The 18,322-nt window shown below is 27.6% G+C and overlaps 2 protein-coding genes and 1 non-coding gene across 7 annotated transcripts; all 3 read left to right on the top strand.

Annotated features, from left to right (window-relative positions):
- Nucleotides 1-39: 39 nt before the first annotated feature.
- On the top strand, nucleotides 40-6,069 carry LOC122523676 (importin-5). Its single transcript, XM_043645589.1, has 9 exons — nucleotides 40-175; nucleotides 1,217-1,366; nucleotides 1,779-2,005; nucleotides 2,082-2,178; nucleotides 2,442-3,007; nucleotides 3,342-3,450; nucleotides 3,758-5,505; nucleotides 5,590-5,809; nucleotides 5,894-6,069. The coding sequence occupies exons 1-9, from the start codon at nucleotides 95-97 to the stop codon at nucleotides 5,987-5,989; spliced, it is 3,294 nt and encodes a 1,097-aa protein (XP_043501524.1). The 5' UTR covers nucleotides 40-94; the 3' UTR covers nucleotides 5,990-6,069.
- On the top strand, nucleotides 2,203-2,331 carry LOC122523712. Its single transcript, XR_006305361.1, has one exon.
- Nucleotides 6,070-9,319: 3,250 nt separating the features above from the next.
- LOC122523677 (choline-phosphate cytidylyltransferase B-like) lies at nucleotides 9,320-18,083 on the top strand. Of its 5 annotated transcripts, none has more exons than XM_043645590.1 (10): nucleotides 9,350-9,680; nucleotides 13,170-13,264; nucleotides 13,525-13,675; nucleotides 14,544-14,652; nucleotides 14,857-14,973; nucleotides 15,060-15,211; nucleotides 15,359-15,580; nucleotides 15,665-15,832; nucleotides 16,218-16,339; nucleotides 16,969-18,083. In XM_043645590.1, the coding sequence occupies exons 3-10, from the start codon at nucleotides 13,568-13,570 to the stop codon at nucleotides 17,069-17,071; spliced, it is 1,101 nt and encodes a 366-aa protein (XP_043501525.1). In that variant the 5' UTR covers nucleotides 9,350-9,680; nucleotides 13,170-13,264; nucleotides 13,525-13,567; the 3' UTR covers nucleotides 17,072-18,083. The 5 variants fall into 5 exon arrangements, with proteins under 5 accessions (XP_043501529.1, XP_043501525.1, XP_043501526.1 ...); XM_043645592.1 differs by lacking the exon at nucleotides 9,350-9,680 and adding an exon at nucleotides 11,391-11,810; XM_043645594.1 differs by lacking the exons at nucleotides 16,218-16,339; nucleotides 16,969-18,083 and adding an exon at nucleotides 15,972-16,055 and having other exon boundaries at nucleotides 9,320-9,680.
- Nucleotides 18,084-18,322: the final 239 nt, after the last annotated feature.

An 18,322-nucleotide genomic window follows, 5' to 3' on the forward strand; every position in this document is an offset into this window, starting at 1 on the left:
TGGTAAAAAGAAGGGATATTTCTAATAGTCGATTTGGTACTTTCAAACGACGATCGAGTCATGTAGCGTGCCGTGGTTCACTCGCTCGGCGACAATGGCGGCAGATCTAGAACAGTTTCAACAAATTTTAAACACACTTCTCAGCGCAGATAATGATGCCCGAACGCAAGCTGAGGTTAGTACATTGTATCTAATTTTTCAAATAAATCTAGTGAATATATTTCTAACGTGAAAAATATAAGAATTTCGATGATTCACCGATTATCTTTGGAGCACGTTGCCAACATGTCAGAACTTAGCATGAATGATTTCTCAGATCGTAATATTTTTAATGCGTATTTTTATTACATTTTAATCCGTTATTTCATATGCATTTAATAATTATATATTTAAATCGATATTAATTAGAATTATCACCCTTTCGAATGAATGCTAACAAGTGTTTGGAATAAGCTAATAAAAATCCAAAATGGTGTCGCGCGCGGCACTGCGTGCTTTGCCAAATCCATTTATTCACTTTTATATATAATTTAACATGATTATAAGAGAAATAATCAAAGAATGTGTCGAAAGATCAAGTTTGCTACATATTTCTTTAAATATAAATAATCAATGATGCGAATAAATAATATAGCGTACCAAATAGCATGGAGAGTTCTTGTTGGATTGCATTCATCCAATGTGCCTTCCCTCCCACATGCACCCCTATTTCCAATTTCGGAATTTAAAAAGTTTTAGTATAAAAAATTATTTCAAGTTAAATTTGTATATTCGCGATTTTTATGCTTGGTTTTTCTTGTATTTTATACATTTTATTGGATTAAGCTTATATACATGCATATACGTTGGCATGATTCATATCATTCTTTTTTCATTTCCAAATTCAATCACGTGCGATTCGAGAATCGATCCTTATCCTTTAATGGCCAACGATCTTTATTTTAAATGAAGTATTCTTTACTGAAAGTATTGAATAAAAAAAATCTATATATATATATATTATATTACAAAAAATATATATAATATTATATTATTTAACACAATTTATAGCATTTTTGTATAATCTTTTAAATTCCCTATTATGAAGTTTTTTTATTCTAATAGATACAGTTTATGTTGTATTATAATTGATATAAAAATTATATTTAATCAAATTGATAAACATTATCAAGATACTACACAGCAAAAATTTAATTGCTTAATGAATTAATTTTAGGAAGCATATAACAATCTTCCGGTGGAAACTAAGGTAACATTCCTTTTAACATCGGTTTGCAATAATGTCCTTGCAGAAGAAATGCGTGCTATGGCTGCAGTCCTACTGCGCCGACTTTTTTCATCTGATTTCATGGACTTTTATTCTAAGGTACCAATCATAAACATATCTGTATATTAGATTACGTAATTATTTCTTTACATATCTATAATATGTAGCTTTCTGTATATCATAGGCGCATAAAAATTTAGTCGAATAAATTATGTCAAAGAAGCTAACTAAAATAGTTTCAAGCAAACTATATATTATGTTTGAAGTTAGTGCCAACAAGTATTGCCAATGATAAATATATTATCCATAGTTATCTTAACTTAAATTTCTTAATAAAGATTTTATTTTACTTTATAATATAAAAGTTTAACAAATATTAATGATTCTCTTAAATTATTCTCTTATCATTGGTTTCCCTCTTTATAGAATAATTTTTGTCTTTATAATAAAAGAAAAATCAATAATAAGTTATATATTTTTATATAAAAATGTTGACATAATTTTCATTCAGATCCCTCCAGAGGCACAAGTACAATTGAAAGAGCAAATCTTGTTATACGTTCAAAATGAACAAACAGAAACAATTCGCCGTAAAATATGTGAAGTTGCAGCCGAAGTTGCCCGTAATTTAATAGATGAAGATGGAAACAATCAATGGCCAGAATTTTTGCAGTTCCTGTTCCAATGCGCTAATAGTCCTTTACCGGCATTAAAAGAAAGTGCATTACGAATGTTTACGTAAGTTGACAACTCCAAATTTTAAACCGGATTTAAAACTTCCAAAATCAAAAGGTAATAAAAATATGGGTTACAGTTCCGTCCCTGGTGTATTTGGAAATCAACAATCAAATTATCTTGATCTTATTAAGCAAATGTTACAACAATCAGTCACTGATAATACAAATTATGAGGTAAATAATTTATTTATACAAACTTGGAAGATTGATTACACGAGATGCTAGAAATTTAAAATTTCTCGTCACACGTCTTCCTACAAAAATTTGCCTTCTGATGACTGTAGCTTGTGAAGTTTTAATTTACAGACAGATACGGGGCATACATACATACATTAATTTTTTATATTCTTATTTATTAAAATATTTTTAACTATAATTATAATTAAACAAATATTTTTTAATTGTCACTACAATAAATATATTTTTTGATCATATAGGTTAGATTCCAAGCAGTAAGAGCAATAGGAGCTTTTATAACTTTACATGACAAAGAAGATAATATACAGAAACATTTTTCTGAACTTTTACCAGTAGTTGTGCAAGTAACTCTTCAGTCCGTAGAAAAACAAGTTGATGATGCTTTATTAAAAGTATTGATTGACTTAGCTGAGTCTACACCTAAATTTTTGAGAAATCAATTAGAGAATATCATGGAAATGTGTATGAACATTTTTTCAAATGAAGAAATGGAGGATTCCTGGAGACAATTAGCTCTCGAAGTTTTGGTAACACTTTCAGAAACTGCACCAGCAATGGTTCGTAAAGTTGGTGGAAAATACATAGCAGCATTAGTACCCTTGGTTTTAAAAATGATGACAGACTTAGAAGAGGATGATAAATGGAGTTTCTCCGATGAAATTATAGAAGAAGATAATGACAGTAATAATGTAGTAGCTGAAAGTGCTTTAGACAGATTAGCATGTGGATTAGGTGGTAAAACTATGCTACCACTAATAGTGCAAAATATTCCTACTATGTTGAGTAACACTGATTGGAAATACAGGTAAATAAGTAAAATCTATTTAATTCAATATTAATTTACGCTTTCATACAAAAAGGCCACAGAACAGTCAGCGGTTATATATTTAATATACGTAATCGCGTTACGTCTGTGGCAGAGTAAGCAATGAGATAACTCTTATTTCTATCTTTCGTTCTGATAGATAGAATTTGGAGATTCTCATTGCATGTTCCTTCTAAGAGAGTTGATGTTAAATAATAAATTCATCAATAACATCATAGTTTTGGAACAAACATTTTCATTATACTATTACTTTTATTATGCATATATTATATATGGTTTCCTAAATTATTGACAATTAATATTTTGTATTTAGACACGCAGCTCTCATGGCTATATCTGCTGTTGGCGAGGGATGCCACAAACAAATGGAAGCTATATTGCCACAAATTATGGAGGGTGTTATACAATACTTACAAGACCCTGTAAGAACGATTTTAATTATTCTAAAAAATAAAAAGCCATGAATGAAACAAGTAACATCATTAAAATTTTGAAAATGATTGTAAAACATTTTTGGCAAAATAATAGAAAAGTTAATATATGTATTCATGGCACTGTTTTAGTAACATGAATTTCATAATATTAGCTTTGAAGTTTCTGAGAGCTGATTGTTTTGAAACAAAAATAATCATAGTGTTGAAACATACAAAAATATAATAAACGTTATATTTTGTATTATTTTTGTTGATGTATTGTATGATTTTGATCATTTCTTTCTTTTTTTTTTAGCATCCTCGTGTAAGATATGCGGCTTGTAATGCAGTAGGACAAATGTCAACAGACTTTGCTCCTATATTCGAAAAAAAATTCCACGATAAAGTTATACCTGGATTACTTATGGTATTAGATGATGATGCAAATCCCAGAGTACAGGCACATGCAGGAGCTGCACTTGTTAATTTCAGTGAAGACTGTGCAAAACATATACTAATTCTATACCTTGATGCTATTATGACAAAGCTTGGATCCATACTCACTGCTAAGTTTCAAGAATTAGTTGAGAAGGGTACTAAACTTGTTCTAGAACAAGTTGTTACAACTATTGCTTCTGTTGCTGATACATGTGAAGAACAGTTTATTACTTATTATGACAGATTAATGCCTTGTCTAAAATATATTATTCAAAATGCAACTTTACCAGAGCACAAAATGTTAAGAGGAAAAACAATAGAATGTGTCAGTCTTATAGGTGTAGCTGTTGGCCCAGAAAAATTCATTGCCGATGCTAATGAAGTAATGGAAATGTTATTAAAAACACATTCAGAAGATCTACCCGACGATGATCCTCAAACAAGTTATTTAATTTCTGCTTGGGTTCGCATTTGTAAAATTCTTGGAAAACAATTTGAACAATACTTACCATTAGTAATGGGTCCTGTACTACGTACTGCTGCAATGAAACCAGAAGTTGCATTGTTAGATAATGAAGACATGCAAGGTGTAGAAGGAGATCTTGATTGGCAATTTGTTTCTCTTGGAGAACAACAAAATTTCGGCATTAAAACAGCTGGTTTAGAAGACAAAGCATCCGCATGTGAAATGCTGGTTTGTTATGCTCGTCAATTGAAAGAAGGATTTGCGGATTATGCTGAAGAGGTAGTGCGGCTTATGGTTCCTATGTTAAAATTCTATTTTCATGATGGTGTACGTACCGCAGCTGCATCAAGTTTACCATGCCTTCTTGATTGTGCAAAAATCAAAGGAGTACAGTATTTGGAAGGAATGTGGTCTTATATTTGTCCTGAATTATTAAAAGCTATTGACACGGAACCAGAATCTGAAGTATTGTTAGAACTATTATACTCTCTGGCCAAATGTATAGAAACATTAGGAGCTGGTTGTTTGGGTACCGAACCTATGGCAGAACTTTTACGTATATTGAATAAATTACTCAATGAACATTTTGAAAGAGCAGTAGCTCGATTAGAAAAGAGAAAAGATGAAGATTACGACGAAGTAGTCGAAGAACAGCTTGAAGATGAAGATAATGAAGACATATACACTTTAAGTAAAATTGCAGATATTTTACATGCTCTTTTTATAACACATAAATCATCATTTTTCGTATGTTTCGATCAAATTTGTGGACATTTTGTAAAATTATTAAGTCCTGATAGGTCTTGGTCAGACCACCAGTGGGCTTTATGTGTATTTGATGATGTAATAGAATTCGGTGGTCCTGAATGCGCAAAATACCAAGAATTCTTTTTACGGCCAATGATTCAATATGTATCAGATAAATCTGCTGAAGTCAGGCAAGCGGCAGCATATGGTTGTGGAGTTTTAGGACAGTTTGGAGGAGAAGCATTTGCTCAAGCATGTGCTGAAGCATTACCAAGGTTAATGGAAGTAATCAATGATCCAGAATCTAGATCACCAGAGAATGTTAATCCCACAGAGAATGCTATATCAGCAGTAACAAAAATTCTAAAATATAACAACAAAGCCATTAACGTAGACAAAATTCTTCCGCACTGGTGAATATCTTATTTTATATGATCAACGAATTTTATTATTAATAAAGACTTTTAATAGCATTAATCTTAATTATTACATTTTAGGCTGTCTTGGCTGCCAGTTGTAGAGGACGAAGATGAAGCTCCTCATGTTTATGGATATCTATGTGATTTGATTGAAGCTAATCACGTATTAGTTTTAGGACCCAACAATTCGAACCTCCCTAGATTAATAAGTTTTTTCGCTGAAGCCCTTCACAGAGCAGCTGTGCCTACAGAAGATCCCGTTATGGCCAGGATTCTTGGTATCGTTAGACAAATTCAGGTACGTAACAATATTGATGTACTTAACAATACAAGATTTACTTATAGATAAATAGAATAATTTCGTAACATGATGTTATTTCAGAACAACGAATCTATGTTCCAAGCATGTATAAATGCTTTAACGACGGATCAACAACAGGCACTGAGCGAAGCACTCAATGCACAGACAACCAATTAGCCCTCTGCTTTTATCGTCAAATTTCAAAAACTTTAGTGTAAAGAAAAGAAATAATAAGAATATTCATTTTTAAAAAATCATCATACTCGCGTTAAAGTATCCTTATTACGGAAAAATTACTGAAATTTCAGGTAGCTAGATTGTACGTATGGGATTTTTTCTTCAGCCTAACAACTATCAACAAATGAACAGTTATATTTACTGTTTAACGTATTCTTAATAATCTACTTATTGTTGATTGTATATTTCAGCATCATCCAATTCTTTAACGATATCAATTTTAGTATTCGGGATTGTTGCAAAATCAAATCGTTGAGTCGATAATTTTATTCACTGCTGACCAATGCAGTATAATACACATGTAATATACTAATGTAAAGGTCACGACTATGAATGCACTCGCACTAACGAATTTGAAAGAAACAAAAATGAAAATTTCTTATAAATACTCTTCGATGATAATTGTATAATGATATTAATCAGATGTATTATATATACACAGAATCTTCTTTTACTAATCTTAAAACTCTTTGCTAAAAAAAGAAAGAGAAATACAACCTGAATGAGGCAAACAGAGCTACTAAAATTTTGGAAATTATCTGAAAGTCGAGAGTCGAGTTATGCTGAATCTGTATATGAAAAATGTAGCTTTATAAATCAAATAGTGTTTATAAACACTAACACAATTTTGTTATGCGAATGTAATTATAAGAAATACGATGTTTTTGTCACTGCGATCTCGCATATTTCTTTATTGCATCTATTGTTCTGGATTGCACGCCCGGTTCTTTCGGCAGAAAAGAAAACGATACATCTTATAAAAATATATATTCAGATAGACTTACAGAAGCAATTAGACATTGCTTTGAGATAATGTTGTAATATTGTGATTTAGGTATTTTTATTATAAAATTTAGGTACAGTAAATGTTATTTAATGCTAACATTGATAATATTGCAGTGTTGAGGTTGGACGTAACTGTATACGAATGCCTTTCGAATGAAACGTAATGTTATTGTTCAATTAATTAGATTTGCTACAAAATCTAGCTCCATTAAGAAAATATTAAAAAGTTATATTTAAGTGGACTACATAAGACATGTCTTTACATTTTAATAATTGAAAATTAAGAAACAACACTGCATATATTTTATAATCAATTAATGGTGTTTTATTTCTCTTATATTTTTTTTTATCATTAATATTATTATTCCATTTTTCTCTCAGATTATTGTCTGATTTTTTTATTATTTAACAGAAATTACCATTGTTAAGACATTACGTTTTCTTCCAGTACAGATTAAAAAAAAAAAGAACTTACAAGGATTGTGAAAAGAGACGTTATGCAAAAAATGACTGAGTGAAAAATAGTGTTAAATAATTCCCTGTTCTTGTTGCTATTTATTTATATACTATAAATCCTGTAATATGCAATATTACATTAAAATTTCCGATGGAAAATCTACCATGAAGAAATTTGTGAGTAGTTCTAACGTAAACGCTCATAATGATAACATTCTTTTTATTATAACGTGCGATAATTAATAGCGATAATGATCAAACGATTATGTGTAAATACAACAAAGTATATGAATATCAAACAAGTATAAACGGTCAAACTAATTGACTACGAATATCAATAATTTATGACAAATATTGTCTTAATTATGTGATTTCACGTAGATCAATAAATGATTTTAATGAAACACATAGAAAATTGTAACATTTATCGAATAACGATAAAGGCGACTGTTTATGCGTTACATAACAATAGCAAAATGAGGATTAAAAAAAAGTAAAAACATGAAATATCTATAATTCTTATTATATAGAGATTATTTTAAAGTTATTATTAAGTCAAAATAAACTTCAGCTTTATAATCGTTCGTTTCTTTTCCCTACCAACGATATCAATGAAGCTTACAAAAGCTAAATTAAAAAGAAATACGGACGATTATTATTTATGAGATTTTATTTCTGATTAAACATTGCATTTGAATTATTTAAAGTGTTATAAAGTGTAAGTTTTATTTATAGATAGCTTAATTTTTATCTTTCATTTCATTATTCGATTTCACAAATTCTACGCAAATGAAATTAACAATTACTTGGTGAAATATAGCGCTAATTGCGTTTGCCATAATAAACATGAGTATTCGAAAAATTATTTAAATCTATATCAATTTTGTTTGCATATTTATGCAACTTTTTTGGGGATACGATGTATCGTTTTGCAAATACACAGCCAATTCAACAATTATAAACATACAATTCTGATCTTATATACACATACACATAAATATATTCTGTGCAACACGAATACACATGTCTATATATGTATATTTCGTGATTTGATGCTGGCGTCATATCAAACTGTGCAATAACTCACACATATACAGCAATTCTTGTAGAGATCTCATTTCTAATAATTTAATTACTGTATAGAAATATCATTGGGATAACAAAAAGAACATAACATTTGCCATCCGTTTTCATTAAAAGTTTGCGTAAGTTCGATTGTCTTGTTGTTTATGATTAGTGTAAAATGAGAACACTTAACATGTATATAATATAATTAGCTTGAGTTTTAAATATTTCTTATAAAGTATAAATATATATACTTATAACAGAAACAAGAAATTAAAAATATATTTTTTTTCTTTAAAGTTTAGAAATGTAATCATTGGTAATAAATGACAATGAAAATGAGACAAGCTTATTTTTAGGTATACAAAAAAAAAAGTTGATGTATACAGAGTTTTTCTTTCTCAATATTAAAATTAACGACACGAATACATTTCGCCATTAGCATGCATTATAAACAAAATGCATTATTTAATATATTCACGAATGAATTGGTAAGATACTTTTATAAATATACTCTTTTGTTAAAGAAAATAAAAACGAAACGATATGAAACAGGAAAAGTTATTTTACAATATATAGGATTGATAATAATAAAGTAATAAAAAGTAATTTATACAATTACAAAAAAAAGGAAATAATAGAAAGATTTAAAAGAATAATTAAGAACCGGTATAATTACAGTAACAAGAATAAGAGTTTAAATGACGGAATAGAGAAAAGAAAAAGTTTGATTAAAATCTCTAGAAGTATTCCTTATTGCGTCATTGTAACAATGAAATACTTTCTACGTAATGAGTAATATCGGACATTGACAGACAAAATATTCGTAATGAAATGATACGAAAGGTTAATAAAGTGATTGATTTTATCGGACGACGATCTCTTCCGTTCAAATTTATAGTCGCGCGCGCACATAAAATCCAACGTGCATGACGCGTCAGATCATCCGATCTTACGTCATCGTTATTCCCTTCTCCAACAGCAAAAGAGTAAGTGAGAGAAAATATAGAGAAAAACCAAGCGTGCGTCGTGTTACCGCTGCACGCGTCGACAGTCGAATGAAGTACGCGAATGAGGCTTGTTATACGCATTTGTCATTTATTCTACTAATTTTGTTAACGCCGAATTAGATCTAAAGATAGTTATCTCATTGATAACAAATTTGATATCGATCAAGTATTCAACTCCTGCTTAATCTGCCGAAAAGTTTAACCCATCACATACGCACGTTAAAAACCCATAAGAATCCCAAATAGTGATATTTTTGGAAGTAGTGATATTCGTCGTCAGAGTTCGTTGCTGAGTTCGCGGCAATTTTTGGAAGGTAATTCGAGAAATTATCCCTATTTTTATTTACTTATAACATCGTGAAACGTATGAAACCTCAAAATTGTTGGGAAAATCATGTTTTTAATGTTGTTTTAATGTTTGGTAAAATGGAATAATTTGTAATTAAATACACTTTATTAGTTATTACAAACAAATATTTATTTTGTTGTGCACTTTGAACGATAAAAATAGCTAATATAATTTACTGCTGTTGTTTTTAAAAATGATTAGATTGAATTAAAAATCGTACGATATCAGCATTTAATTCTAAATAAATAAGTCGGGAATATTAATCTCACACACAATCTCGTATTTGTGAATCTCTTATATTTTATTAGTGAATCGAAAAAATTATGTTTAGATAACCTATCGGTTGCATTCGAAAAATACGTGAGATTAAAGACAAATTAAATTATTATATTACTATAGAACTATATTAAATTAATAACGCTGTAATAAAAATAAATAAATCCCTGATCACACTTGCCAACTAGAACGTTACATCTCGATCCAAATTGAAAAAAATAACTTTCGACGAACAACATGCTCTAGTTGACTGACATACGTTTATTATACGTAAATTTTAGTTAATAAAATAAGAAGTCATTACAAGATAAAGTTTAGGATATGTTACATACATTAATATATTTGAAAACAGTCTAAAATAATATTTATTTTTAACTAACACCTAGTAATAAATGATTATAAATTAATCTAATATAATGGTAATGCATATTACGTATTTTATTATTAAGAATACTTACATACTTTTCTAAATAATTTACACATCGCGATTAATTTTTTTCTAAGGAATAAAACATTATCGCACAATAATTATTTAACTTTAATCGATTACTACCATTTGATTATTTTTTCGAGTAAAAATCAAACCTTACTACGTCTAAATACAACTAAAATGTAAAAGAGAGAGCAAGAACTAGTGATATTTCACGTAGTATTCTAACAGACAGTCCAATGCTTTCGTAAGAAAAAAGGTTAATCGCATTAAAAAGAATGCACTTTGGTTGTTTAATATATACATATATATTAGGCATCATATATACATATGGGCGTGGTTAAAGATACACGTTTCGCTTAATATTACTTTTGACAAAATTTATGAAATAATTCCTGCATATTTTTCTTTCCTTGCTATTTAAGGAACGATAGTTTATCTCTAACCAATCAACGTTTAATGAAACGAAAACGTTTTAAATGATATCGATTATAAAAGTAGATTTTATTTTTAAGTACACGAATAAACGTGCGTATAAATGTAGTCATAAAAATAACTGTTTTTATCGTATATGCTTTTTATGATGAGTTTAAAACAAAAAATTCGTTTAAAAAGGTATTAAGAGTAAATAAAAAAAAAGACATACAGGCCGGTATGTTAAGCTCTTTCAATTGTGTGACACCATTTGTATCATCGGCTAATGATATCTACATTCTTAAACAAGGATGTAATTTCATTCATTGCATTCTGTTTCACACGAAGTTTCTGTTCTGCATTGTGAAAAAAAAATTACCTTATAGATGTCATAAGGCAACATAGATGGTGCCATAGTATAATCTATTCTATAGATGGTATATACACATACATATATTTTCTTTTGTTTTATAATGCTTTCTTCCTTGTATGTTTTCTTTTTCTATTAAGAAAAACTGATATCAATGGATAAAGAAATATTTTCCTTAATTAGTAAAATTTATCTAAATGGAAAGAAAGAGGGAGGGGAATCTAACGAAGAAAAGTTATTTTGCTTTACGACCCTCTTTCTAGGTTCATAGTTCCGTTATTCCGCCCCTGTATCTCAAGCGGCGAACATTTTATAGTATATGTGTGTGTACACCACAAAAACGTTGTTACTGGCGTCTGCTAGGTCAGCTGTTGATATATCATGGAGCAAAAATAAAATTGAAACCCTTAATTTCGTTACAAAAAAAAAAGAAAAAGAAATTGTAATTTTCGACTAATCAAATAAAAAGTGTTTGTGGCACTCTTTTTAAAAATATTTTTCGAAAAAATAGTTTTGAACATTTCTCATTTTCCAAAAATTGTCCATGTCTACTTAAAATTAATCAAATACAATAAATTACGACTGGAAAATTAGGGCGTTGAAAGGTTAGTAATACATATTTAGAGAAAAAGAAAAAGAAAAAGAGAAAGAGAACAAAATTTTCGTTAGTTTCTATGAAACTGAATTGGAATCATTAATAAAATTCTATACGGTAATCGTAAAATACCGATAATACATAACCATTAAATATACAAACACCATAGCTATCTTATGATGTGCAGTTGCATTGTTCTTTTATTTCTAACGGTTTGATTTTTTTTCTCTTCCGTTTTCTTTGAATTTACACGTTATGTCTATATCATTAAAACTGTACACGCATACCTTTAAAGATTATTACAAATAAAAGTTAGAGAAGAAACGTATTTTAATAACAAAGTTGAATGATACAACTTCATTAGTCACTTTAGGATTCTAATGAGTAGGATGCTAGTGAGTCATTAATATAGAATTTGTTTAGTATTACAAAATAAACAAATTTCTAATAGATAAAAGAATGAATCTAAAAATTAAGGATGCATATTTCACAAGAGATAAAAACTAGATAAACTAAATGAGTATTATACTATATTTAAAGCCTATATATACGATAAAAGTCTATATTATATTATTTTCATTGTGCATTTATATGTGTGCCCATAATTATGAAAGTGGAAAGTCAAAATTAAAAAGAAATTAGTTTATCAGTTATTTCACACCATATTATTTTAAACTACATTAATTCAATGTAATTTTCACGATATTGTCAAAAATGAACCATTAGATAGTGTTTGTTATTTCAATATTATATAGAATTCATTTAGTGTTCAAATGTAAATTCTTTAAATATCTCAAACAAGAAATATATGACTCTCTAATATACATACATATACATATATATATTATTCTGTAGTTTATAAATCTGCATTTGATATTTATATGGATATAATTAAAGTTAGTCACAGAAGTATCTAAACATTTGTTCAAATTTAATAATTATTTCTGTGCATAACAATTTAAAAAAAAATTCCAAAATGGGTATAAAGATATTAACATATTACGTATATGAAGTATAATTAAAAAGAATTTTTTTCTTTTGTACCAGTGATAAAAAATATGAAGTAAGTTCTCTTCAAGCTTTTATCAAGTATATTCGTTTTTTTTTTTTAAATAAAAGTTCTTGATAAAAAATATTTAGAATACTTATATCATATTTTGGTATCATTGTTACAATCAAAAAATATTTTCTTCAGTATCATTTTATACATATTTCACATATCATACTAATTTCTCTATGCCTAAAAAATATTTGGTCTACTTTATAAAAAAAGTTACTCTATTTGAAAAAGTATCGAAAAATGTGTGTAACTCATTAAATACTATACAGTTAAATTTATAATAAATTCAATATTAGATATATTTTTCAGTGGTGTTACTATACATATTCATGGCTGCCCTTTTTGTGTACAAACTTATTTGTGCACAGAATATAATATATAAAGCGTCCTGCATGCGTGCACAGGTATGCCATTATGTAAACAACTCAATCGTAGATAGAAACATATGTATCTGTTTTATTTTAAATTAATTGTCAGTCAGTCAACTATATATTTTCACATGGCTTTGAATGTAATATGTATTAGTAATTATTTTTTTTATTTACTATTCTTAATCATTTACAAACTAATACAGCTTTATATCATTATGATTTTTCATTAATTCATGTACAATTTTAAAATATCAGATATAATCTATACATGAATGTGTGTTATTTAATTTTAGCATAAAGGACACTTTATGGGTTTAAAGTTGTTATTATAAAATCATGTCAAGGAAGCGTTGTAGAGAGGAAACTATGTTGAACTCTGAATCGTATACAAATAATCACAATGGAGAAAGCACATCCTCTAGAGAAGATTCTCCCATCAATCCTGTAAGTAATACATATTTTATATAACGTTTTACTAATTATATTACTGTTTAAGTCTTTTATCTATTTATAAACATTTATGGTTTGTACATAAGCTACACTTAAATTTTAGCTTATTTTTTGTATATCGATATAAATAATATGTATAATATAATAATAATATATAATACATATGTATGTATTGTACACATACAAGATTGATTTTTATATATACATTAATTTTAAGAATTAGTAATATATAATCAATTCATATGTATTTAAACATATTACATACATACATATATGTATTTCATACAACTCTGACACTATTTATAATCGAAATCATATATATTATATCTTACACAATCCACAATGTACATATAACTTAATGCTAACTGATAATATTATGAACATAACGTCGTAGCATTAACATATTTGATTTGATATAAAAGCTGGAAATTCCTTACTTTAGTAACAGAGACTACCTACTATGAAATTTAAAAAGTCAATGTCAAGTACTGTAATACTGAGTAAATTGAAGAAACGATAGAGTTCAAATATATTTTTGTTAATCTTTAATTAGATATTTTTAAATTTTATGAAACATTTTATTTTGTCTAATAAATGTATTAAACAAAGTAAATTATTTATTATACAAGTATAATTCAAAGATGGATTGTTAGATACAATGATTTGAGGAAACAAAAAATTTTGTGATAACAAATATAATAGTATGAAATTTTTAGTAAACACGTGAATTAGAATTTTAATTATGAATTTTATCTTTTTTAGTCTTCAGGACTTTTCAAGATTTAATTATTTTGCATTGAAAATCTTTTTAACTACATAATTATTGATGTAAATTTAGAAATGATAACAAAATTTATTTCAGTCAATTTGTAAAGAGGCTCCATTCAGTGATGATCCAGAAGCAATTACTGAAAGAGATGCATGTGATTACAATACTCAAATCACATTAAGGATGGCACGTAGTGGGAAAGGTTTGTTCATAAGAATATTTATTGATCATTTATTATTTAAAGGAATAGAGTTTATAATGATAAGAGTTATGAAAAATAAACTCTTATATAAATATTTATATAATATTATTTGCACGTTATAATGTTAAGTTTAAGTAACAAACCAATTATGCTATTATCATAATTTTTACTATACAATATTTTGTAACATGATATATTTTATAGCACCTAGAAGAGTTAGAGTATATGCTGATGGTATATATGATCTTTTTCATCAAGGACATGCTCGACAATTACTACAAGCTAAAAATATATTCCCAAATGTTTATCTCATTGTTGGAGGTGTGTGAGATCTTAAATTTTGCTTATAAATTTTTTATAAATTTGTAGAAATTATTATTTTTTATTTTTACCTTTTTATTTGATAGTTTGCAATGATGAATTAACACATAGCAAAAAAGGAAGAACTGTGATGACAGATGCTGAAAGGTATGATGCAGTAAGACATTGTCGCTATGTGGATGAAGTTGTAAGGGATGCTCCATGGGAATTAGATGATGATTTTATTAAAAAACATAAAGTATGTTTAAACTAATCTATTATCCGAAAGAATTTTTTTATATCGTATAAAGTAAAAATCATGTCTCTATAATATATGATGTACATAATATCAATCTATATTAGATATTTCCATCCATATTAAAATTATAATTGATTGTTTTTATAGATCGATTTTGTAGCACACGATGACATACCTTATATGACAGATGATGGTTCAGATGTTTATGCCGCATTAAAAGCTAAAGGTATGTTTGTAGCTACGCAAAGAACAGAAGGGGTATCTACATCAGATATTGTTGCAAGAATTGTTAAGGATTATGATATTTATGTAAGAAGAAATTTAGCACGAGGTTACAGTGCCAAAGAACTCAATGTTTCTTTCCTCAATGTAAGTAATTTGCGAGGGGTATTATTATATTAAACAATTACTGAGTCTAATTAAAAAATTGTTTTTAAAAATTTATTATTTTAGGAAAAGAAATTTCGATTACAAAATAAATTTGATGATCTTAAAGATAAAGGTAAACGAGTTATGGAAAATATAGGTGAAAAACGTATGGACATGATTAGTAAATGGGAGGAAAAATCACGGGACTTCATTGATGCATTTCTTTTATTATTCGGAAGGGAAGGAAGATTGGTGGGTTATATTTACTTCCCAGGAATTATCTTCATTATTACTATATATTTTATCATAATAAACCAATATAAAGCATGTTCACAAAAGGAATAAAAAATACTCGATATAACGGTACAAATGAATTCTTTTTTATTCCTAGATGAATAATGATTTTGAAAAGTTACACCTTTGAAGATCTCTTATTTCAATTTCATTGCATACCATTCTGAATGTGAAAATAAAATAAAATATTTCAGACAAAATTTGGTATTTATTATAGTACTTATATTATATTAATATATATTATATACTAGTAAAAAACAATGAAAAAGAAAAACAGTGCTAGTTTTGACTGATAAATATGTGATTTTACGTTTTTTTTTAACTTTTTCTTTTTTTTTTACAGTCAACAATTTGGAATGAAAGTAAAGGACGTTTAATGCAAGCACTTTCACCTCCAGCAAGTCCAAAAAGAGATGGCAGTCCAAATGGTAGTAATAGTAGCAACAACGATGAGGACCAAACAAGGTTTATTTGAAAATAATATTGCAATTTTAATTTATATATATATATTATGGTCAATGTATTACTAACAATATCCTACAATCGATTAGGACATTGTATAGATTGCCTGGTCAATTTATAATATAGCTTTCAGTTGGTTGTGTTTAGAGCACGGGGGGTGGGGAAGCATTTTTAAGCTCTAGTAAGTGAAATAAACCAAGGAAATTTAAAAATTTATATACAATATCAATAACAAGTTTCGGAGAGAAAAGCATACTGAAGCATATTTTAAAGATTGATCGAAATTTGTTACTGAAATTGTGTACAAATTTTTAAATTTCCTTGGTTTATTTCACTTACTAGAGCTTAAAAATGCTTCCTCTCCTCCCTAATGCTCTAAACACAGTCAACTGAAATATATATTATAGATTAACCAAAATCCTCTGGGCATTCTATAGATTGACCGGGTAATGTACGAAAACATGCTCAAAATATATATTGCTCAATCTTATAGTGCACATTTTATAGAATGCCTCGGGCAGGTTATACAATGCCTGGAATCTGTACATTAACAATAGCATATATATATAAGAATATTATATAAAAATTATTTTTTATGAACTCAAAGTAATAAACAATATTATGCATTACAGTCCTCCACCAAAAAAGACTGGACGCTACGAATTATCACAAAGTACTCAATATTTAAGCGATGATTATAGTGATGATGAAGAAGAAAATTTACAATCTAAGTGATAACTTATTATGAAAATACATTGTATCTCCTTATTATGACCAAATTAGTGTGCTATTGTTTTTTAACATTAGACATATTTTCATACAGCTATATAAGCTGCTTATACAGAAAATAGCACTACGCTTTATAATTTTTGTATGGTAAAATTACTATACATAAAGCAATTTGTGATCATACGGAAATTTAGTGCAATTATTAATTATGCAAGTTGGGATATAGACGTTCAAATCTACAAAAAATACGTAGATTATTTAAGATATCTATTACATCAAATTTATCGTCTCTTTTTCAGTTATTGCTGTGGTATTACCTATTTGTATTATGTTCCTAATACAGCAATGAATAATTTACTTACTCTAAAAAAATTTTTAAATATTTTTAAAGATAAATATTTATATTTTCATGTATCAAACAAGCAATTGTTTTCAGTATTTATTTTTAAAGAAATTATCTGTAGAAAGGACTGGTCTATGTATACATATATTCAATAATGATTTCTCTTATTTTATCATCAGTTTTGTATAAAACGTATTATAGAATAATTTTCCATCTCATTGTACAGATATCTTAGATACAGAGTAAATATTTCATCTATGAAGACATATTACTTTTACATTGTTGCGAATAACGCATAACCCTAAATATGATCTATAAAATATATATATACAAAATCTTACATTGTTATAAAAGATAATTGACCATAGAAACAATGATTATTATTAACAAATGAACCAGTATGCAAGAAATAGATAAGCAATACTTCCAGAGTTTTCTAGAGCCTATTCGTATTAATTATATTGAACAATATATAATAATTTATTATAAACACACGTAATAATAAAATTAATCATACATAGAAAATATAATAGTTTATGTGCAGACATATTAAAAAGTTTATAAAATATACTCTAAACTGAAGTTAAAAAATTAGGAAGTAAAACAGTGATCATGGTAACATTTTGTATATAAGTAATGAACGCAATATATAACAAAGTTATTTTTATAGTGAGATTTTTAAGATTTCATTTATTACAAAAATAAACAATTTCATCTTTGAAAATAAACAAAACATGATTTCATATAAATTGAATACAATACATATTTTTATGAGAGAAAAAATGATGAGGTGCCTCTTTATAAATACATTTGTGTTCAATATTTTCGCAACTAATGCTTTTAGAAAAATTATACTTATATATAATATTTAATGAATGTGCTCGATCTTTTAAAAAAATATGTAATTGCATGCA

This window comes from Polistes fuscatus, unplaced genomic scaffold (genome assembly GCF_010416935.1).
Source record: "Polistes fuscatus isolate 324 unplaced genomic scaffold, CU_Pfus_HIC Scaffold6, whole genome shotgun sequence".
Classification (NCBI taxonomy): Eukaryota; Metazoa; Arthropoda; class Insecta; order Hymenoptera; family Vespidae; genus Polistes; species Polistes fuscatus.

What these genes read in the sequence shown, in the direction of transcription:
- LOC122523676 (XM_043645589.1), top strand. Translation starts at nt 95, where the DNA reads ATGGCGGCAGATCTAGAACAGTTTCAACAAATTTTAAACACACTTCTC. An exon ending in TCATGGACTTTTATTCTAAG is followed by an intron (nt 1,367 to 1,778) that starts GTACCAATCATA and finishes ATTTTCATTCAG; the next exon opens with ATCCCTCCAGAGGCACAAGT. An exon ending in TACAATACTTACAAGACCCT is followed by an intron (nt 3,451 to 3,757) that starts GTAAGAACGATT and finishes TTTTTTTTTTAG; the next exon opens with CATCCTCGTGTAAGATATGC.
- LOC122523677 (XM_043645590.1), top strand. Translation starts at nt 13,568, where the DNA reads ATGTCAAGGAAGCGTTGTAGAGAGGAAACTATGTTGAACTCTGAATCG. An exon ending in TCAATGTTTCTTTCCTCAAT is followed by an intron (nt 15,581 to 15,664) that starts GTAAGTAATTTG and finishes TTATTATTTTAG; the next exon opens with GAAAAGAAATTTCGATTACA. An exon ending in AACGATGAGGACCAAACAAG is followed by an intron (nt 16,340 to 16,968) that starts GTTTATTTGAAA and finishes TATGCATTACAG; the next exon opens with TCCTCCACCAAAAAAGACTG.